Genomic DNA, 23,376 nt, shown 5'->3' on the forward strand with positions numbered 1-23,376 from the left:
CAGGTGGTGAGTCATTAAGAGGCATGCACCACCTCTATTTTCTGGGCCATGTCGAGAAAAAAAAAAGCACGGTGAAGTGGCTGCAGTGGACTTATAAAAGTTTCTCCGATAGGGGCATTAAGAGCTCGTCTGTGGGGCCAGAGCAGCATGGGTCTGCTCAACACGACGGATATGAACCCCTGATTAACTGCAAATAAATCTCGACAGCTTTGGCTTCCTCAGGGATCCAATTATGTCGTTTGTTTACGATTCTCTGTGGTTTATGTAACCTGCTGTTTCACAGTGTTAGCTCTATTAAATATCATAATACCCACCTCAGCTCATAAATGAACCACAGGTATGCGCTTACAGTGCGTGGGCCTCAAAATGCAAGCGGTGGCGCTCCCCTTCGAGAGCACTGATTTCATTTTTTAAATATTATGAGATGGTCGTGTCTGCTTGCTCAGCCCCAGGGAGTGTAAACATGAAATAGATACTCCGAGGGAAAACCCAGCAGTGATTTAAACACACCAACAGGAATAGATTCATTTGAGCACAGTTTACTGAGATGCTGGTAAAAAAAGACTTCATTACTTGGGTCAGTAATCTATGTCCCAGTTAAAGCTGCAGAGGAATGAAGCTACAGCTATCAGTGTAGCTTGGCTGGTATGAGTTGCGTAATCTTGAAGTAGCTACCCCTACGATGGCTTACCACATACTGCCAGAGGAATCCCTCTCTCCGAAGGCACTGTAGGATCCGTCCTGTCGTTTGTAGGTCAGCTGTCTCTGGTAGCCTGGATGAAAGAATGAGAGAGGTAAGGGAGCATTCAGGAAGAGGAGTTCTTCAGAATTACTGGGGAATTGCCAAGTATTTATAAGCCTTTTTCAGGTTTTACAGAGCCTGTCTGCAAGAAATCCAGCGTTTTTATCCATCACTGCAGATACTCGAAAATGTTCGCCTCGGGAAAAGGTATCTTAGTAAACGGCAACTCAGCCTTCACTTGCCCTGAGCGTAAATATTTGGTTGGAAGAGGTCTGACATTGTAAAAATTAAGTTTGCATCCGACACACAAATACACTGAAAACATAATTAATAGAAAAACATAATTAAAAAAGAAAAAGCTATGCACACTGGAACAATTCTGGAAAATAATTGGAGTTTCATGATTCCTTGATCCTTTTAAGCTTTAATACAAACTAAAACTTTCCCCTTTCATTGAGAAAAGCAAACAAGATAAAGAGCAGTGACGCACATTATCATCATCAGGCATATTAGATGTCACTAAATTCCTTTATATTTTTCAGAACATTCTTGTACTCATCAGTTTAACTCTAATTCTGATTTTATCTGTGGTCGTTGGCAGCTCACATGAACCTGCAGCAGAATGGGTGAAGATAGAATCATATGATTTTCCTATTCACTCCTTAGTCACTTCCCCACCAGCACTGGTAAATACATCACACGACTGGTGATAGGTTTATGGTCTGAAAAAAGACTCATGTCGAACCACATCTTTACACCACCCAAGTTAGAGCTGTCATTTTGAGCATGACATGGGAATGGAATGTGAGTTATGAAAGAATTTAACCTGGATGTGAGTGTGACTGCTTGTCTTCTATATGTTGCCTTGTCAGACGGATCAGGGACATTATGTTTCATCTTAAATTGGAGATGAAGATAAAATTAGTCTTGTGCGGCAACAAGGAAGAGTTCAGATGCATTTCAGATTTAATTGAAGAAGTATTTTTTTCTCATTATGTAGAGTTGCGATAATGTACGGTATGTTATATTGGCACTATATGTATGTTATATATATATTGGCACTATACAAATAAAATTGAATTGAATTGGATATTCTAGCTGATGTAATCTATTATACCCCTTCATTTGAGTCTTGAATGGCCAAACTTGTAGTAATTGTAAGGTTACAAATCTTAGTTTATTAACTCTAACCATTTTTTATTTAAAAGAAAGAAAGAAGTTACATTGAGCGTTAGCAGCTATTTAAAGTCACTTGTATTTCGTCTTCTACAAAAGCACTAGAAGCTGAATTAAAGTTTCTTCTTTCATTGTATAAGAACACAGTTTCAACAAACAATATGCAGATGTTGTGAATCTCAGTGAGCTTCACCCTGTTCTCTGGTGCATACTTAGCTGCACTGAAGTATATGAACAGAAATACCAAGTGTGCTTGGACATGCCCTTGTTGTTGCTGCACACATGATGAAGCACATTGCACACGTCATTGTGATTATGCAGTATAACGGAGTAACGAGTGACCGGCTACAAGCCTGAAGGGAAGATATACAGGAGATATACATTTCCCTGCATGACTGAGATGTAATATGTGTTGAGGCACATAAACAAACTGTGGATGAGTGACTACATTACAACTGGCTGATGCTCAGCTTTATATCACCTACTACACTGCATGGACTGGATGATATTTGCTTAATACAGGAGTGGGAACAGATCCAAGAGTTTTGGCACAAAATCTCACATATACAGTACAACACAACATGCCTGAAGTTAAACTACTTATTGATTCTAAAATATTTATTTTACAATTATGTCCCATATAAAGTGGAGAAAATTGAGGACATGTAGAAAAGGGCAACTGGGTAACTGAGTAAAAACACCCAGCTTCATGTTTATCCCAAGTATAAAAACTCCTCTATCAAGAAATCCAAAGTTCCACAAATAAAATCCATTATCCAAACTTCAACCCCAACAGTACACACCTCGCCAGCAATTAGAAAACATCCTCTCAACATGAAAACGCTTTGTGCACATCTAAATAAAACAAAAATCAGACAAGAATTTGTGGCTCAAGCCGCACTACCCGGAATGCTGTTAGGTTTCAGTTTCGTTACCTTGCAGCAGATAGTCAGTGGCTTCATTCTCGACCTCAGCACTCAGCTGCCGGGTCTTCTGCAGGTATTTCAGAACAAAGACATTGGGGGCAAAGTGGATCATGTTCTGCTCCCCACATCCAAAGGGCAGACGCAGCAGCTTGTCCAAGTTGTTGAGAGTTGGCCCCATGACGTCCCCTGATACAGGTGCATCGATACATTAGTTAATCACTCTGCACAATAAACTGTATTTCAATTTCACTAGACAAGAGCATGATGGAAATAATACATCAGCCGCACAATCTTACCAATCATAAATGCAGTGGCCTTCTCAGATCCAGGCACCATGTTGTGAGGGACGCCCAGAGTGAAGGCCTCGTTGTGGTTCTCATCCGAGTCTTCCTTCCTCCAGATTTTAAATTCTCCAACGGAACCCCAGCCTGTTGAGAAGCCTATGTGACGCACCTGGAGAGAAAAACAAATTAATTTTTAAATGACCTCTTAAGAAAAATTAATATAACAAGTATGTACTGAAAATGTCATAAAAGAGACAAACCTGTCCAGGGCACTGGCCCGCCCAGTGGAGGATCACTGATTCATTGGATGGGTGTAAACCATGTCCTACCTGCAGAGAGTAAAACAGAGAGGATAAAGCAAAACCCTACTAGAGGATACACACTCGTATTTAACAGTCCATCAAACTGTTACTTCTTCCAAAGCGGTTTTGTTTTCACGTTTATTTGTTTGTAAGCATGATTCCGCGAAAACTACAGGACAGATTACTACAAAAGTTGGTGCAGATCTGGATCAGATGTTGGATCCAGAAATCTTATTCACTTTTTTTAACATTGTGAGATAGGGTGGTTTTTTTTTTTTTTTTGCATTTTCGTTTCACAGGGAAAATTCATGGATCTAAAATCAGGCCTGTTTAGGGGTATGATATTCTGATGAGCTTTGTCGGAGAGATTGTAGTTTTTGTTTGCACTCTGATCATGTCACAACTCCTCCCTCTTAGAATCAGAGCATGAATATCACTGTATAGTGTTCGACATCAGTGACCAAGAAAACATCAGAAATCAGTGAAGCCACATTAGAAAGCAGCTGGTGCTGTTTTTGGACATCCTCATACTGAGCACTCATAATGTCCCTCTGCCAAGTGTTAGTGACGCCAGTGTGATTCACTCACCTCCCACACACAGTCCCAAACACAAACACACAAACAGACCCATGTAGAGAGCATTTCCTCTCTGGTGCTAGAGTTTAACTTTGTAATCACATTAAACCAAAGAGCATGCATGGCCAAGCCCCACAGCTTGATCACCCTGAAATGCCATCATCCCTAAGAAAATAAATGAATCCTATTGGACTTTAAAGTGCCTCGCTTGTCAGCGGGCTTTTAATTGCTGCCTTTGGTGAACGGTGCAAAGCTAATGCCAGGGCTCGGGCTGGGGGAGCGAGTATGCCAGCCACAGAGGGCCATGAGAGCACCGCACCACGGATCACAGGGTGTCCTCTGTGACATCAGCCCGTTAAGTCTGACCTTACTGAAGGCATGCCAGTAAAAGTGGCGCCAGTTCTCATAACACACAGACCCCATGGCCTGTCGAGTCTTCCCCCCTCCTCTTTTAGAGTCAGAGTGTCCACTCATAATCTGAACACAAATCTGTTGCACTTGATTTTCAATCTCTTTATCTTCTCTATCTCACCTGTACCACGCCTCCCTTCCAGCTGATCCAGAAGCTGCGGAACTCGTCCCAGGAGAGGATGCCAGGTGTGGAGGCACTGACCAGGGGCTCGCCCATCTTACCCAGAGAGATCCATGAGCGAGTGTTTTGCCTTCCCCCAAGCACGATCTCCAACATCTCTGCGCTGTCGTGGGGACTGGCAGAGAGAGCAAAGTGGGCATCGTTGTGGGTCTTCACAGCGACCTGGAACTGGTTCATCCTGGACGGCTTTTTCACGTACTGATACTCATACTTGTTGGGGGTGGAGATGTGGATTCTCTCTGACAATGGAAGTACAAAATATTCTCAGGCACATAAGGTCAATCAAAAATATACAATGGCAACAGTTTACTAGCATAGATATTACACATATAATGTATACAGCTAGAAAACACACTGACCATCAGATTGACCATCAGCATCACCAGGAGAAGTCCTACCCATGTTGATTAAAACATCTATAAAGATTTTACCATGTTGGGCCGGCAGGCAGGATTCAGCATTAAAGGCGCATTTCACAGAAAATTCACTCATTATCTACTCACCACTATGCTGATGGAGGGGTGGGTAAAGCGTTTGAGTCCACAAAACACTGTTGGAGTTTCAGGTGTAAACAGCATTGCAGCCAATCCAATACATTTGAATTAACTGGTGACCACTTCTTCAACCACTTCTCCTCTATACTGCTCTTGTGTGTCATCCAAGTGTTTGTAAGCCCAGAAATTCAAATTCGACTCAAAGCAGTGTCATTTACTTTACACAACTTGTAGGCTAAAAACATGGTGTAAATGACCTTGTTTCGGGTCTAATTTGAATGCCAGGCCTTCCAGACACTTGGATCACCTTTTACTTCAATTGTATTGGATTTGGCTGCAACGCTGTTCACTCAAACACTTCCCCCACCCCTCCACTGGCATAGTCATTTTTTGGTGAACTATCCCTATAACTCAATAGACTACATACAACTTGGTGTAGACCATCCAGCAGATAAAAGTTAACAAATCACCTCCTGAATATAATGATATATTTTATTATAATAATATCTTGATATGGTAGAGAGGGAAATGTGTGTGCACTGACCATTGGGGCAGAAGAAGACACTGTAGGTGTATTCTCTGGGCAGGCCTTCTGGCTGCAGGAATGATGAGGGGAAGAAGAAAAAGGTCACAGGAGAGGGAAAGAATAAAGAAAAGTTGGATACATTAAGAAAATAGAAAAAAATGTGACACATTATATCAATAAAAGTCTCACTAAATATTAAGCAAGTCTTCTCTTACAAAGTGACACTTATCAATATCATCTCTCATACCTCCACCAGGACAGTCCTGCGAACATAGTCCAGGCCAGTTGGGGTCCTTCTTTCGTCCACTTCGTTGCCTGTTTTGCCTGCCTGTAGTCCATCGGAACAGCAGCTTGATTCACTGTAGGCAATGGCACGAGCTATCGGACAGTAAAAAACAGAATCAGCTTTTGGACTTTCAATTCTGTCACAGTGCAATATCACCAATTTCAGTTGTCTCCATTTTCTGTCCCTGTTGCTGTCTCACTGAAGAATCATGGTTGACAAATAAAGCAGCACAACAGTGAGTCAGAACCAGCTTGGCTGTCCTGACACTTTAAACTGCATTAACGTTACTGAAAGCTAAAAACTGCTAATAAAGCAATCAGACATGTACATTGCAGTTAGAGAATACTGGGCACAATTGTTTCAATGTGCACCAATTTTAATCCTGTGGCACATCAATGTGTAGTTCGAGTCATAGTTCTAGTAGTATTCTATAGTGTGTAGTAGTATAAATCACTATTCATGGTAGAGCCTGACCAATGTATCTGTTGACTGATGATATTGGCCGTTATGAGACTTTCACAGACACATGTTAGGAATTCTAATATTTTTAAATATATATATCAGCTTATATCATATTGGATATTTTATACTCCCTAATACCTGAAGCTGCCCTCAAAAATCCATATCAGTCGGTCTCTACTTTATGGGTGTTTTTCATGAAAAAATATCATAACAATGACGACAAACTATTCAAGTTTTCGAGGAAAGCACGATCACGTGTTTGTGAGTCACTAATCACGATTAGCTCAGTGAGGCCTTGTCCCCTCTGTCTTTCACGCATTTGTGGTCATCACTCATAACATACATTACACAGGACAAACATGTCTGTAAGAGGACTCCCAGTTCTCTTTCTGAGGAGCACATTGGAAATGTGGCCCTGTGCCAACAGCGTCTCTTTGTGTGTGTGTACTGAGAGGGAAACACAAGGGGCCAAGGGACTAAGAGTGGGGCCATGGGGGGCCCATTGACCGCCAGTGACCTGCAAACTCATCAACATGCCACTGAGTGTCACAGCACAGCTCCCCCACTGCCGGCCTGCTTTGTTCTCACATGCGCTCTGGAGGGGACTGTTTGTAACTCTGGGTGGGTGACCAGATCACACACAGCTCCGCTCCTTGGCCGGCAGAGTTCTCCTAAGGCACAGCCTTTTGTGAGGCACCACACTGAGGGGAGCCACGGCCTGGTTAAAGTGACAGACCACTTAAGAATTCAAATGATGTCAATTTCATTATGCAGAATGTCCTCGTCTGCTTTGTTTATATGAGCATCAAAACCCATTCTTTCACAACAAGCCCAGATCCACGTCCTTCTGTCTTTACATTGTTGCTTTCAGACATGCACAAGTCCGAAAATTCATGATGACCTGAGTCATGTGCCTGTACCTGTGATGTTAGCAGATCCCAGTTCAGTGAAAGACAACACGATGGATGTGGGTGTAGCCTCTCCGGGCACGACACACTTCTTCCTGGTAAGGTGGTGGCGTCCAGGATGGCCAACAAACTTGATGCCTTTTGGAACTGATACTTTAACATGAACCTGAGAGAGGAGAGGAGAGGATAGGAGAGGACGAGAAGAGGAGACGAGACGAGAGGACAAGGAGTCAGAGGCAATCGATCTCCTCTGACAGGCCAGTGACATAATTTCTGCCAGACATGCCCCTCCCTCATTTAGCGTGTTACCCTTAAAGCTCGGAAAGCGAGGGAGAATTTGTAAAATCACATTGTGAATTTTCCATGCTGACTGACTCATGCCTCTCCAGCTCCCTGAAGGATTTAGTTCCACTCATAGCCCAATTTTCACAGAGGGGCTCGGTAACGCACAGGGAGCTTTTAACTGCTCTTCATCCACACGCCACGAGTCGTAAATAACAGAGCAGAAAAATATAGGAATCACATGTTGCCGGGGTGGAAATCAAACGATGGGCTTTTCTGGATTGCCTATTCACCTAACATGACATGAGGGGAGCACGCGCACAGGCCATTTAACAGGCTCATCTGCAAACATCATGATGTCATCTATGAGGAGCGCATGATGGACCCATTTGAGGCCAAGATGGAGCTGAGAAGTCAAAGTGAGTGTTGAGGCATACTTACTGTATGTGCTAATATCATATGTTCCCATTACAAACCTTTGCTTCCTTTGGACACAAGAACCATACTCTGTGAACACCTGAGCCTAAACTACAACCTTTTCATGTTGATCACACAGTTTGTGATCACACCATTTCTACTTTATGCAGAATAAAACAAACTTAAAGGACCATCGCTGATAGAGCACATCATGTTTTTAACTTTTAGCTTGTGTTTTGGTTTTCAGCACCTGGAAGATGCTCTGGATCTTCTCTGTGATCTGCAGTCATTCATTCATTTTAAACACTTTTATACTTTTATGCCAAAAACTCTTAAACTCATCATGCTCATTTTATGATTATGGGTTTTATTTACCTAATATAATACTTCTTTCTTTCCGCATGTAATTCTAAAACTGATCCTTTTGTCTGCTCTGTAAATGCAGCTCATTGATCCATCCTGGAAGAGAGCTCCCTTGTTTTTCTTCTACTGAAGATTTTCCCTTTTTTACATCCGCAGAGTAGATTATGTTTTCCCCCTTGTTCGTTTGTTTGTTTATTTGTTTGTTTGCCAGCAGGATAATGAAAAAACTACTGAACGGATTTCCACAACCCTTGTTGGAGGAATGGGATTTGGGTCATAAAAGAAACAAAGAAATTTTGGCGCGGATACGGACCAAGGGGTGGATTCAGGAATTGTTTTTATCACTTACTATAAAATTGTGAGAGAGTCTTTTGACATTTTCACTGATTTCCCAGGGATTAATTCATGGAGCTTGCAAGAGAAGTAAGGCATGTTTAGGGGACTGTTATCGATAAATGTCTGAAATTTGGTGCATCCTGACTGAATTTAAGGGAACTATTGGGCATTAGCAGTGGTGCATGCTCTACTGAGGGCAATTCTAATTTATCTTTTGACCAAATTATCAAAATGTTTTTGAGAGAAGTGTGTAATTTTGGTATATTTTATATATATATATGCACACACATTAAAACAGCTGCCTGTTTGAAGTTGATTGGATGACTGCTAAATAAGTGTCATTACATATTGTCCTTTCCTGTCCACTTGCCCTCTCATCCATCAACCTACCTCAGAACACGTGGGCAGGTAGTTGTAGACAGTGAGGGGCACTTTGGTCTGCTCCCCTCTGATCAAGCTGTAGGGCAACGTGAAGTCGACAAAGAAGCGCTTGAAGGTCCGTAGCTCAGCGCTCTTCGCCAAGCCCAGCCCCTTGTCCTCAGACACGCCGATCGCCTCTGTCACCCATGTGGTGATCGAGTCCGGCACATCCAATCGCAGCTCAGCTTCCCCGCTTTCAGAGCTTTCAGTGACATGTGTTGAGATTCAAGTTGAGAGGCAGGGAAAGAAAAAAATGATCTCAGCATCCTTTCATGGTTGGACTTGAGCAATAAAAAGGTGCAGACTACAAAGATGGGCTTGATGAAACACTCTAGATTACTTTTATGTCAGCAACACCTGTGTAAACAGCACCTGCACCGGTGTAACTACAGCAAACACTGTAAAATGGATAGGTAGGTGTGAGGGATGGTCAGGTGCTGCCGACCCAGTTTGTTTCTTTGAATGAATGGGCTGAGATCATTATTGGCAACATATTAAATGTTGGTCTTGGCAAATGGTCACAGAGCATAATAAAGTTGAAAAACCGCATGTACGCCCTTCCTTTTGATCAAAGTTGCCCAAAAATCCACTTTAATAGACTTTTAAGGGAAATCCGAGCCTCGGACTTCACAGGAAATTAGGGAAGGGCCGAAAGCCCCATCCAAAGGAATCAAGCATATGGAAATCTATGGGCGACTCATTTATATTGGCTGAAAATGAATGGAGGGAGCTGTTGAGAAAGTGACAGGCCGTTCCAAGATTGCCCAATTTAAATGAGGCACATTCACACCCAGAGGGGGGAAATCTTGGAAGTCGCTACACGATGGAACATCCATCTTAGTAGGAACACATTTACTAGCACCTTTTCTCTCCTCACTCCTTTTTTTTCTATTTTATCTTCACTCTGTCCTTTTAATCACTCTTTTTGTCCTCACTTCACATCTTTTCTTGCCCTCTAAGAATCTATATCGCCTTTTCGAGTTGTTTCTCTTCCCTCCACTGCTCTCCTCTTCCTTTCCCTTGTCTCGTTTCCTCTTCTCTTCTCTCGTGCACCTGATATATCTCGCCACAGGCATGTAACACACACACACACACACACACACACACACACACACACACTAGAGAAATGTTTATATAGAGATTTAAATACCTGATGTTGAGGCAGTGCCACACCCAAGTCTCTGGGAAAAATGTACGCCTCCGCTTCTCGGCTCTGCAACCAAAACACAAGCTGACATCAATAAAAGGCTTCAGCTGCTCACAATAAAACAACACCATAATTGGACAGTGTATTATTCTGAATTCCACGCTGACATCCTCCGAGTCACGTCATGTGTTTAACGTTCATCACTCGAGTGAGGAGGATTTTAGTTGAGGGAAGTCGACTTAAAATGGACAAAAATCAACTTTTTTTCCCCATTATTGCTCAAATCTGAGACCTTATTTAACCCAAGCATGACACGCACTGAGATGTGTAAAACCAGTTTATAATTGTCAGGACCATGAAGTAATTATTGCTCTGTCTTGGGCTTGGTTTCAAATTCAGTGTTTTCAGAAAGAGTACATGCCCATAGAGCTGTGTGTGGTCCAGTCAGAGATCACAGCAAATGTTCATCAATAACTCAACTAAACAGCAAATATGTGAACATCAACAACTGAATGAACCTCAACCCAGCTCACTGTTTGTTGAGATTCAGTCACACACATTTACCTTTGTTGAATGAATTCAAAGAAAAATATTTTTGCTTCCTATAAATTATATAAGTTAATATAAACTTTATTATTATATTTATATTATTATTATATTTATATGTATTATTACCGTTTCTAAAAGCTATAAGTCAGACAGTTCAAATAATAATAATTATTACTAAAACCAAAACCTAAAACCAAGTTACAAAGTGCTACACAAAAAAGTAAAAGTACATAGAAAAAGATTTACTAAATAAACAAAAACACAGTCATAAAAGTACAAATATAAACATGTTTTAGGCTTTGATTCAAAGGAAGCTACTGACTCAATCTGCTGTACTTCCTCAGGCAGGGTGTTCAAACACTCTGTCCTCCTTAGTCTTTAGCCCAGAATAGGACAACATTAGGATTTTAAGGCTTCTCAGTGAGGTTAGTTGATGCCCAGAGAGAAGCTGCTTTACCTGGTTGTAGGGTGAGAGTGCATGGCAGCCACTAAGGTGGAGGTGTGTGGCTGGAACGCAGGGACGGCTTCGTCTGTGTACATTCCTCCGCTCTGCCGATGGTTCAAACTCACCATATCTGTCATCACAACCAGCCCTGATTCCTGCGTTAAACATACAGAGCAATACACACACACACACAAACACACACACGAGATTATAATTTCTTCATCTGTGAATCATCGCTGTATGTCCTTCAAGCACGTGTTTGTTCTCACTGTAAAAGCAAAGCGGGCATCTTTGGTGATGTCCCAGTGCCATGGAAACACAGAGGACCGTCTGCGTCTCTTTGATGACAGCCCTGGCCACCAGAAGTGTCCGTCATCTTTAGGAATTCCGAAGGCATCAGACACATCAAAATCTGCCAGCTCCTTAAACACCTGCACATAGGAAACATATTCATGTCAAGACACAGTCACGGCTCATAGTTATGTATACCTAGTGATGCAATATCTCAGAAAACAAAAGGGCTTATTAGCTTAAGTCAAAACATACATTCATTCTTTCATGATGAGCATTATCATAGTCAAATTTAACTACAGCTACACTATAACTTAATCGAATTTAATTACATCTAATTGAAATGTAACTCTTATATGACCAACCTTTTCAAGACTGAGCTGGAAGTCGGGCTTCAGCAAGTAAAGACTTTTATCCACAGTGGCCACACAAACGCATGAGCCCCTCTCTCCCCGCACATTAAGGGTCACTGGGTCACCTGGTATGGACTCATTAGTTGACAGAGAAACAGACACCTGCAATTCAGACAACACAACATGCACAATGTTAAGAAAAGCCTTCATTTAAAAAACAGATTCAACCAATCCAATGATTAGGGTCGCTATGAACAATTACCACGAACGATATTTGACGATTGCATATTTGTTTGTTTGTAAGAAAGATTATGCAAAAACCCTTGGATAGACTTCCTTGAAGATAGGACATTTTCCTTGATTTCTCAGAGAATAATTCATGGATCTTGATCGAGGACTGATGTGCAACTTGGTGCAGATCCAAATTAAATCTAGATCTAGTGATTTTAAAAGTGGTGTAATAAGGGGACTGTTCTATTCCAGAACAATAAAATATACAATATTAAAAAAAATTGTTTTTTAATTTTTATTAGTCAAATTACATTGGCTCTAAAATGTCAGACAATAGTTAAAAATTCCAAGAGCCTAAGTTGACATGTTCACATAGTTAGTTTTTTCTAAATAACTGTCCAGAGATCCCCACCTTTAAAAGCTGGAACCAGTCCACTGCAGTTTTCCTGATAAATTACATAACTGACAGATCAATTTGTAAAATTGCCGTCATTAATTTTTCTGCGAATTAAATGATCAATTAATTAATTCGTCAACAACACTTATTGGCAGCACTTGTATTTGCAGAGAGGCAATTTGCGTGTCATTCGGGAACAACATCAGTTCAGTAGTGTTGAGTGGTGAGTAAGATATAGTTGGAAAAACAACAGGACGGAGAGAGTGGAAAACTACAGCCTTTGAAAGAGGAGGGATGGTGAGAGTCGGCCGTAAACTTTCACCCATCAAAGGTTTTTTCAACAGCCCTGTGGCCACAAATTAGCCCTGTTAATCGGTTCCACTGCCCTCCTTTCACCACTCAGTAACCTGTCATCCTCTGCTGTCATGACCCCACTCATCTGGCTGCGGCCCGCATGGCCTCTGTCTCATCATGCCCTCGCAACCCCACCCTCCCCTCCTCCCCCCGACACACACACACACACACACGCAGAGTGTTGTAATGGCATACCAGGGAGCTGTAAATACTTCAGGGAGTTAACTCCACCAAATGCAAGCAGGAACTGGGGGATCTCTCCCAGGCCGACACAGCTGTTTGTTTACAGGCATTACACTGTGCACAGAGCTGGTGCACGGATACTTGGGCTCAGCTCCACAATGTATACAGAGTGCGCACCAATTTCCCCAGGTTTTAATAAATGATATATGAGGCAGTTATTCTTAAAATAACAAAAAAGGCCTTAATTAACATCAATGTTTGAGAAGTTTAACATCTCAGCGTGTGCTAAAATACCAATAAATATACAGATTTAATACTTTCTGGATAAATAAAAACAGTATATGTTTCACTCCAACACGCTTCCAAACCTTGTTCTCAAACTCGGGCTGGATAGGGATCTGCAGGCTGTCTGTGACCCCCTCGCCGTTTTCCCTGACATAGTAGACCAGCAGACGGCTGAGGGGCGCCATGCTGTGACTGACGGGGAAACGTAGGTAAGTCACACAGCTGTCTACCTCGGCCTGGGAGGAGGAGTCCACGACACCTGGCAGAAAGATGCAAGGGTAAAGGAAGGTGACCATAATCCAGAGAATAAAATCCTGCAGATAAAAATACCATTAAATTTGTCATAACGGGATATGATCCATGTGCTTACTGGAGGCAGAAGGGGGAAGGTCAGTGGTGTGAATGTTTTTATCAAAGGTGACAGTGGCCCTTTTCCCTCTGTGTGAGGCAGTCAGGTTGGCGGGCTGTTGGCCCGACAGGATGATGTTCCCCCTGGACGCTACTTCATAGTGCAGGGTGAAGTTACAGGGACAGGTGGATTTGAGAGCCACTTCTGCCACTTGGCCGATCTACATACACAGAAATATTCCACTGTGCTGTAATGATACTGATAGCACTGTGATGTAACAATGATGCAATACACACTACACTCGGAGGACAACACTTACCTCGAGGGAGGCGCTGGGGCTCTGGATCTGGATGTGACACCTGCTGGGAGAGTACCAGCTGCTGATGGACAGGTAGCTGGGCAGGTACTGGTCTCCTACTGTCTTTCCATCAATAGATGTTACCTTGGTCTACGGCAAGAAAAGAAAAAAAATTGTAACTCTTCATTATATTTACTTAAAAATGACCTTCTCACTTCACCCTGTCTCAATTACACAAATCTAAAAACCACTGACCTCTAGCCAGACATACTGGGCGGCAGTCGGGATGGACGGGATCTCAAAAGTGGCCTGGCCATCCTTGGAGATCAGTTCACTGGTGTAGATGTTGTCCTTGGGGGTCAGCTCTGCCTTAACACGCACCCTCACCCCATCAGCTGGGCTTCCATCAGGGTAGGTAACCTCGATCTATAAGGAGCGGACAAGACAAACAGACAATCAACAATGACCTGATTGTTATCTTTCAGGTGATAAATAAGAGAGTTAAAGCGGTTTTCACTGTCTCACCTTCCCTTTGTAAGGCAGACCGGGCTTAAACTGTTTACGTGTGTCCTTAGAATACTTGATGTCGATGAGTTGTTTGTGGACGGGTGTTGAATCGTCGAATGTGGTTTGCCTGCTGCCGTCTACGCTGGTCACTGACGCCCAGATGCTGACCGTGCCCCTGAAGTGATCTGCTACATCCAGGGGCATCATGTCCTTAACACACAGGCTGAAGTTTGCAGAGCCATTTATCTGAGAAAAGCACAGGAGGGATCTCATATTATGATAGTATGGATCACTGATAAATAACTATAGTCACATGTTTCTATACCAGATCTCAAATAAATAGGTGCTTTAAGATATCAGGGAATAAATAAATGAACAGACCTCCATATTTTTAATCACAGGATGGCCCATCTCATGACGGTAGTAGCCCACCCCATTCACCGTCATATTCACCGTCAACTTCCCCAACACTGGCTTCCCAAAGGTGTACCTGTACAACGTGGACATGTCAGACTGCTACATCTACAGGACAGCCAAGGTCAGTGAACCAAGAAGCGTGTAAAAAAAAAACACGATGAATATAAAAAACAGAGCTGCAGGTAACATCATTTTAGGGTTGGTCAGCAAAGCAAAAGTCCCCCTTGTGAAATGCTGTTATAGAACATCTGTGCGAAATGTTCTCTGATGAATGCTAAGTGACTTACCTGGCCCTGACAGTCGCCTGCTCACATGAGTTCAAGTCACGGATGTAGCGAGGCGGATCTATCACCAACTCAAACTTCGGCATCACTGTGAACAAGGCAACAGAAGATTACTTTCCATTACCTACTTGCATGCTACCTGCATTTTTAAATGTATAAAATTGTGTAAAATCCAACCTTTATATACAAAATAGTACTCATTGTAACTGAATGCCCTCCAATATCCAAGTTTAAATTTCAGTTCCCTGCACCAAGGAAATAAATTCAAAACATTCTCTAAACATAGCTCATTAGCATATCACTTATAGGTATTCAACACACAAATAAGGACTGAAAACACCCGCAGTGTAAAAACTGTCTTACATGAGCTGGCTCTCACCATATTTCTGCACTTCAAATGACTTGTTATAGGTATGGCCCTGCACCTCGACAAAGATAAACCACTCTCCAAACACAGGCTGGTCAGACAGAGGGAAACTGGTGTTCACGACCCCTGTATGAGAGAGACACATGGTGTCAACATATACACTCCTGATATGACAATTAAAGTGCTGTTAAATTATGCAAGATGCACTTGTTACTTTATGGTTACAGTCCAAAATGCAAAAAGTATTCAAGTAAATATATCACAATGAAAATTCTACAATGAAATATGTACATATGAGCTACACTACGATGGTGTAAACATACTTCAGAAGATGTGTCTTACCACAACAAACAGAATTCAGACTCTTCCACTGAACCATCCTGGATCCTCTTGGATCCTGAACAATCACATCGGGAGACAAAAACTGAGTTCAGATTTGAAATTTTGCATTAAGGTGCTGAACTATGGCAGTTACATGTTTGAATACTGTAATTACACAATGGCAGCATCATAAAAATAAAATACTAACGGAGCTTTTCCTCGGGTGAGAGATACGCAGGTAAGAAGGGAGTAAATAAAAACATCTATGCTAACAACAACCTGTTATTCTATCCTACAAACGTCTCAGAATGTGAGAAGTGAGACGATAAATTAGCAAGGTCAGCAAGTACACAAGAGGGAGAGAGAGAAGAGGAGTATCTGTTGGTGTTGTTTATCCTTCACTGTTCCATAGAGCACCCTGTTATCTAGGTGAGCTGTCTTGACTTATGCTCTGTAATCTCCAACTAGTCTGGGAACTCAAATTGCCACTGTCCCCTCCCGGACACAGCTCAGCCAACCCTGGGTGGTCCTGCCAGCCTCCACTCACCAAAACATACGCTTCAATCTGCAAAAACAGGAGAGAGACAAGCACAAGATGTTATGAATTAGATTTTTTTTTTTAAATCTTTAAAGTCCAGAGAGGATCCTCTGCTTCACCTCCCCACTCATTCCTTATCCAACAATCATCCATCTGTGAAAGTGAGCGCTGCCCTTTACCAGCAGCAGACCTTTATAGCTGCAAACATCAATAAACCATCTGTCCGCACAGTTGCACAGTATATTTGGAGCCATTGCTAACATTCCAGGAGAAATGACTCTCGCTGAGCTTCTGTAAATAGGTGACTGTACATTTCTCGCTCGTGCTCAGGGAGGCCAAAGTTTCCTCATAATTTCACCGATTAGAGACAGAGAAGTTTGTCTGTGTTGTTAAATTTTCACAGATTTTGAATTTGTAGTTTTTGCACCAAAGCGTTAAAAATAAATCATTTTTGGTAAAATGTTATCAAATTCTTCACACATTCATCCAGATTGTAATGTTTGCAGTGGTTTTTGAGGCATGCTCTACTTTTATTTGCACAGCATAATCTTCCATTTACCTTGTCATTTACTGGCCTCAGGTCGGGGGTGACTGTGTAGACGTTGATCAGGACTAGAGAGAAAAAGAACACATTGTTTATATCCGGTCAACACGAAGACCTTGATGCATTTGAAGCAGATCAACAAAATGAATGCAAAGTTATGTCCCAATCAAGACACTGCATAATATCTACAGTAATCACAGTGCTTATTATATCCGACAAGGGGGGGTTATGTTTTCACCCCTGTCTGTTTGTTTGTAAAACAGATTATGCAAAAACTATTAAATAGATTTCCACAAAACTTGTTGGTCGTAAGCGATATGGGTGAGGGAGGAAAATCAGGGGGCGGACCCAGGATTTTCTTTAAAATATTCTGTTAAATCCAGTAAATATTCATCAGTTTGTACAATTTGGTGCAGATTGTTTGAATTAAGGGGACGTGTGAGCCTTAGCTGTGATATGCCATTCTATTTCCCATATCACAGTTACAAGGCTGCTATGACTGTCTCGGTAACAATTTTATTGTATTATATTAAGTTGTGAATTCATTGTTTTTTGAGTTCAAACAGCTTTGTTAAAACAAGGTAAGTTGGATGTAAATGTTGTAAAATGTATGGCTTTAAACTGGTGTTTGGTTTTATTTACTGTGCGCTTTCTGTAGGATTTTATTTTGACACAAATGTAACTGGGCTACATGACCGGCTTTGAAAAAAAGGACTGACGAACTGAGGCATTGTGGGTAGGAATTGCCATGGAAGTGGAGAATGGATGTGCATTCTTAAAGTTAGCGTTTGACTTTAAAGATTTATGTTCCTCTTAAAATGTCTTTTTTCTTGTTGTTTCCACAGTGTCAGCCGGAGGAAAGACAGAAAGACATAAGACATTTTCAAAGAAATCTTTATCAGGTGTGGCCACTATTTCATATGAGCTGTGTAGTTACAGCTGCTTTTTTTCATTGACTTCCACTAACTGATCCTCAATTCTCTGCATTTCCACTGACTATCTACCAGATGCTCTATGTGGGAACCTTTATGTTTGGGTTTGTAGACAGGCTTGTCGGTCTGGATGAAGACAGTCGTGCCCTTGCTCTCCACGGTGACTGTGGTGTAGTTGTGGAAGATGTAGCCGCCTTCGGTGAGGTGACGGTTTCCCCACACCTTCAGGTGGGCCTGGCCTCTGAGCCCATAGGGAACCTGGTGGCACATTCACAGACATGAGTGCAAACAGAGGAAGGATCGAGACTGGATTTACCAGAACCTAATTAGGTCAGTGGGGGAAAGGATTGTTTACTCTAGATGGTTGCATTCTATCAGGAATTATTCGACCTGACTTAAGGTTTAAGATTTTTTCTAGGAAACACAAGCTACAGAACAACAAGAGAACTACATTTAAACACCAGAGGAAGATGCCAAGCTATAACACTGCTCACTACACATGACTTTATTTCACGAGAATGAGGGTGGAGGTTACAGGGAGGGGAGAACAGGCAGGGGGGAGAGAGCGAGGGGGAGAGAAGGAGGAAGACAGAGGGGAAGAATCGAGTCGTGCATACTAGATTATCTATTCCAGCCTTCGGGAGCGGCGGACCATACATGCACGTCAACAGCTGTTGCATATTATATTGAGGCTGTTACCTTACTCCCAATGAATGAGCTGAGACAGATGTTGCATTACAAATAATGTTAGTGTTGATTTGCATGTTGCCTGAGCAATGTGCACACAGCGTTCGAGAGGTTCTCACTACTGTGCAGCTGTCACCGCTAAACAGCGCCTTGCATTTTAAACATCTCTGAGAGAGCAGCAACATGCACGTAATGTAGGACACGGCTCAGCAAGCAAATGTAAACTAAGTAGCAAGAGCTGACTCACCTTTAGTTTGACGGTGCCTTTGTCTAAAACAGAAACAATGAGATCATTTAAGGAAGGCTATTTTGTCATATGTATAAACACCTCTATCCTCCCAAATCAGTGTAATCACCAGTATGATGCTATTAATATTTGCCTGGAGGTTCTCATCCTGGGTGAGCATGACGTCCAGCTGCAGCCCATCTCCATGCCACTCTAAGGCAGAGCTAGCACCATGTATTAATGGTGCTGTCAAACAAATCACACTCTGTATACACTGAGCAGTTGGTGGGACGAGCTACAACTGATGCCTCCAATCATAGATAATGTGTATGAGAAGTCAGGCTGGTCAGGAGCACACAGCAGGGGAAGAAGTCAATCAGGACCACAATGTGTGTTCCTCATATGTTTGTGCCTGTGTACTTGCCTGTGTGATCTCAACATCCCTCTGAATAAATCACACAAAGCATGTATCTCACAGCTTGACCTGTTAGTGCAAGTTTTCTCTTTCAAAAGAATAATGCAGTGTAGCTTCAGAATTTGTTCTCACCGAGCACTGATCCATGGCCGTGGGCCACCGTCTGCCCTTTCACCGACAGCTGCACCTGGACGCGGGTTTCTGCTTTTGCATTGAAGATGGTTACACTCACGCTCTCCTCCACACCTGCTCGAAACACAGAGGGCGCAGCAACCAAATAACCCCTGAAACAAGAAGGCAAGGTGGAGAGAGAAGGATGGAGAAAGCAAAAAAGAAGGAAGGAGAGAAGAGGATATGAGGGTGCACAGAGGAGGAGAAACAAAAGGAGAGGTCAGTGGTCAGAGACGGACATGTGACAGGAAGAGGGTAAACTTATGATGCATGTGGATATTATTCTTTTCTCAGATAGCATACAGATGTGGGCCACTTCAGGCTATGATGCAGCACAAAATGAAAAAATAGCAATTACTGTAAAATAGAAAACGTGGCCCAAATATCCCAAAACAAAGTGGGCTTTTTTGGAAACGTGGTTCTCCAGGTGAGGTGTAATCTGGATGTCAACCTAAATTGGCTCATGTGGTAAATGCTGAATATGGCCCAAATAGCACAAAACAAATTCGGGCCACCTTCAGGTCTTTTGGTTGGTCAGTATTGCTCACTTGTGGCTAAGATCTGGCAAACAGGATGCGCGCGCACAACAAACAGCACATACCACATGGGACATACCACATGGATCTGTGTGGCGAGATCAGGTTTAATTGCAAGGGTTACCAGGGACACGGTACCTGTCGGCCAATGAGCTTTCTGCCCCAAGTGCTTTCTTTGGGTGGTCTGGCACCTCTGACAGAACCCTCGGTGTCTGTTTTTGAAAAGTAACGACTGAGATTCCACACAGTCACTCTGACATTTAATTGAGGGAAGGAGCCTGTCACTGAGGTCACGGAGCAAAGGTCATTCTTTGATGATTATAAAAAAAAGTCTGGGAAAAAAGGCCTGGTTTAAGTTTTATTTGGGGGAAAGAAGAATATGCCATCTGGCACAGAGCGGCATGGAGCTCAGGTAACAGAGGTAGAAAAATAAGAGCTCTTGTTAGGGATGGTGCTGCACAACCAGCTTGATGGAGTAGATGGTAAAAGTGATCATCATTCACTTACTTCTATTATTTGTGAGCATGTGTTGATTTGTTTTAAAACCAGATCTGTTATGCCACCCACATGTTGCTGGCGTACCTCAACCAATCTAAGTCTAAGTACCTTTGTGTTTGATCAAACCACTTCTGTCCCAGTCACACCGACTCCACTTCTTAAAGGCAAACAGGCCCGCTCACCCGCTGAAAAACTTAACCGAAGATCACACAAATTAGGAGTGAGCAAAAGCCTCGAGCACAAACCCAATTGCATGCCTGAAAGATCAGGTGGTTGGCATTACAGCACTGCTGCATTACAGCCAGAGGCAACTGCAGTTCCTGAGAGAGAGAGAAAAAGAGTGAGGAGAAAATCCCCCTGGAAAATAAGGCTTCGGGAAAAAAAAGGAAGATAATACGAGGAAATTGACTCTGTGCGTTTGATCTACAGTGAGTTTAACCAGCTCTCGGATGAGTCCGGATCAGGTGGTGGAGACCATGCTTACTCAGTCACATGGCCCTGATGTGCTCAACTTCTCATTGTTTTTGCCCAACTTTTGTCCTCAGCTGAGAGCCGCTGCTCACTGCCTGAGAAGGATTTATGTTCTCCTTTGTAGGTGAAGTCCTTAACAGTCAGCTCTATTCTTTTTTAGTTCGGTCACATGGATTTATGTTCTTAGCCCTTTTGCCCAAAATTCACCCTTAAGCTGAGAGTTGGTTAATACATGACAACAATGTGAGCTCTCTTTTGTAGATCAAGCATTTGTAAGCAAATGGGTTTTTTTTTTTGGTTTATTTCCTACATTGAGCTGCATTCTTTACCTCCTTCACCCCCTTGGGCAACCTGGAAGAATTCTTTACAACACTTCACTATTAGCAACACAACTCTCAAGGTCAGAATTAAAACAACAGCCAGAGGAAACAAAACTAAATCTGTTTTAAATCTGGTTTATAGGAAGAATCCTAATATAATAGGCCACTGACACAACCCATTCATTTTGAGATAATATTTGTCTTTTTAAGTGCACATAATCAAGTTGGGGGTGCAATTATTATCAACAGTTATCATCATTTAGATATCAGTCAGTAATACTTACCGCACTGAAAGAAAATTTCTGTTGAAAATGGTTGCACAAAACAAATATATCTAAATTAAGATATATATTAAGTTTAATGTACATATATTTGAAGTTGATTGGACTAATCATTTTTCATTTATTTAAAATTAATTAAAAAATGTATGTAGGGTTCAATAGCACATCTGTTAAATAAGCCAGATTGAAACATCTAACATCTACGAAGGGTCAGAATCCACTTGTTAACATGTTGAGTTATTGGAAGACTGAGCAGTCTTACATGTATGACAGATCACTAGTCTGCTCACTAGTCCAATAACATGTATGACTGCTCAGTTGTCCAATAACTGTGTGACTACTTCAATAACATGTATGACTGCTCACTAGTCTGCTCACCATTCCAATAATATGTATGACTGCTCACTAGTCTGCTCACTAGTCCAATAACATGTATGACTGTTCACTAGGCGGCTCACTAGTCCAATAACATGTATGACTGTTCACTAGTCTGCTCCTCGGTCCAATAACATGTATGAATGCTCACTAGTCCAATAACATGTATGACTGAATGCTCACTAATCCAATAACATGTATGACTTACCACCAGTCCAATAACATGTTACTGGAATGAGAGGTGTGAAAAAGCATGCTTGACGATGTGGTGTGATAGCACAATGTCATTAAAGTCCTCACATGACAAAGTGACAGACGGGGACATGTGATTTTATGCAGTAAATATCACAAAGAAGCATCCTGCGCGTATCTTACTGAGACAATAAGGTTGCTATGGCTACAGGTGAGATAATGACAAATCGAACAGTATTTTCCTGCAGGTTTGGATGAGAACAGCTGAAGTGAACAGGAGAGGCTTGTAGTATTTACAGTATTGAAGCAAAGCAACTGCAGCACATGCAACACACTGGCTTACTTACTGTCTTTCTTGTGCACAACTGGTGCTCACGTTGCACAGGAACAATGTCCAGCAAAGACTCAAAGCTGTCAGAGACAAGCGCAACATGTCGTGGCCTCAGTGTGACCGAGATCCTGCGGGTATGAGGTCTGCCTGTCCTCTGCTCTCCTGGAGGAGGCTGGATCTGTGAGCTCGAGTGAGAAGTTAAATGAAAGTTTCAACGGCACCGTGTGTGTCCGTAGCTCTCTCACGTCTACGTATCCATTGAGGTTTTGGTTGTAGGTGTGCAGAGAGAGAGAGAGAGAGAGAGGGAGAGAGAGAGCGAGAGGGAAAGAGAGAGAGAGAGAGAGAGAGAGAGAGCTTCAGAGTCCCGGAACCAGAGATCAGCTTTTTGCAATCATCGCCAAAAAAACAAAATCCAACTTCCAAGTAAAAACCCCTGAGTGTGTGAGTGGTTTTTTTTTTCTTCTTCTAGAACCCGGAGTACACAGACAGTCCTCTCCCATGTGCCTTCTTCACCCGCCCCGGTTCCGTTCTCTCATATTTCAGCATTACAAATAGAGTAAAAGCGTCCTCCCACTGCAGCGCGCCAAAGAAAAGACTGTATCACAGTAAAGAAAAGTTGGACATGTCCGATCCTTCCTGCTGATCTCTCTCGATCCTCTGCTTCCTGCAGCAGCGAGTCAGCAGACGATCAGCTGCAGGCTGCGATTCATTCTCTTCAATGCCTCCTCTCTCAGCACAGGGAGCATGACTAACCCCAGTGTAGGAGGCACAGGACCCTGCAGCTCCGCACAAGTTTACCTGCACATGTCACATACTCTCTGGTTTTCTGCTGCCATCTCTGAAACAATGAGCCACCAGCTGCAGCCGGTTCCTCCTGCACTGGAAAACAACCCTCGAGTCCGCAGCGATACGTGCAACACAACACACAACGCTGTTTTGGAGCAGGATTACGTCTGATTTAGCCTCTTATTCTTCTACTAGTTGCATTG

The 23,376-nt window shown here is 42.4% G+C and overlaps 1 protein-coding gene across 1 annotated transcript in view; it reads right to left on the reverse strand.

Annotated features, from left to right (window-relative positions):
- cpamd8 (C3 and PZP like alpha-2-macroglobulin domain containing 8) overlaps positions 1-23,325 on the reverse strand; it is a 43,024-nt gene extending 19,699 nt beyond the window's left edge. Inside the window, exons 1-28 of the mRNA XM_020081377.2 lie at positions 22,404-23,325; positions 19,345-19,496; positions 18,819-18,841; positions 17,977-18,142; positions 16,968-17,020; positions 16,418-16,435; positions 15,892-15,946; positions 15,562-15,675; positions 15,186-15,270; positions 14,863-14,971; positions 14,500-14,727; positions 14,230-14,400; positions 13,996-14,124; positions 13,698-13,896; positions 13,411-13,586; positions 11,890-12,039; positions 11,503-11,664; positions 11,246-11,388; positions 10,243-10,305; positions 9,063-9,294; positions 7,287-7,440; positions 5,866-5,996; positions 5,637-5,688; positions 4,539-4,837; positions 3,389-3,457; positions 3,141-3,297; positions 2,854-3,030; positions 692-773 (exon numbers count right to left, since the gene is read on the reverse strand). Coding sequence (XP_019936936.2) covers positions 692-773; positions 2,854-3,030; positions 3,141-3,297; positions 3,389-3,457; positions 4,539-4,837; positions 5,637-5,688; positions 5,866-5,996; positions 7,287-7,440; positions 9,063-9,294; positions 10,243-10,305; positions 11,246-11,388; positions 11,503-11,664; positions 11,890-12,039; positions 13,411-13,586; positions 13,698-13,896; positions 13,996-14,124; positions 14,230-14,400; positions 14,500-14,727; positions 14,863-14,971; positions 15,186-15,270; positions 15,562-15,675; positions 15,892-15,946; positions 16,418-16,435; positions 16,968-17,020; positions 17,977-18,142; positions 18,819-18,841; positions 19,345-19,496; positions 22,404-22,489 — 3,635 coding nt within the window. The 5' untranslated portion in view covers positions 22,490-23,325. The remainder of the gene's footprint in view (positions 1-691; positions 774-2,853; positions 3,031-3,140; positions 3,298-3,388; positions 3,458-4,538; positions 4,838-5,636; positions 5,689-5,865; positions 5,997-7,286; positions 7,441-9,062; positions 9,295-10,242; positions 10,306-11,245; positions 11,389-11,502; positions 11,665-11,889; positions 12,040-13,410; positions 13,587-13,697; positions 13,897-13,995; positions 14,125-14,229; positions 14,401-14,499; positions 14,728-14,862; positions 14,972-15,185; positions 15,271-15,561; positions 15,676-15,891; positions 15,947-16,417; positions 16,436-16,967; positions 17,021-17,976; positions 18,143-18,818; positions 18,842-19,344; positions 19,497-22,403) is intronic.
- Positions 23,326-23,376: the final 51 nt, after the last annotated feature.

Source organism: Paralichthys olivaceus, chromosome 3, assembly GCF_024713975.1.
Source record: "Paralichthys olivaceus isolate ysfri-2021 chromosome 3, ASM2471397v2, whole genome shotgun sequence".
NCBI lineage: Eukaryota > Metazoa > Chordata > Actinopteri > Pleuronectiformes > Paralichthyidae > Paralichthys > Paralichthys olivaceus.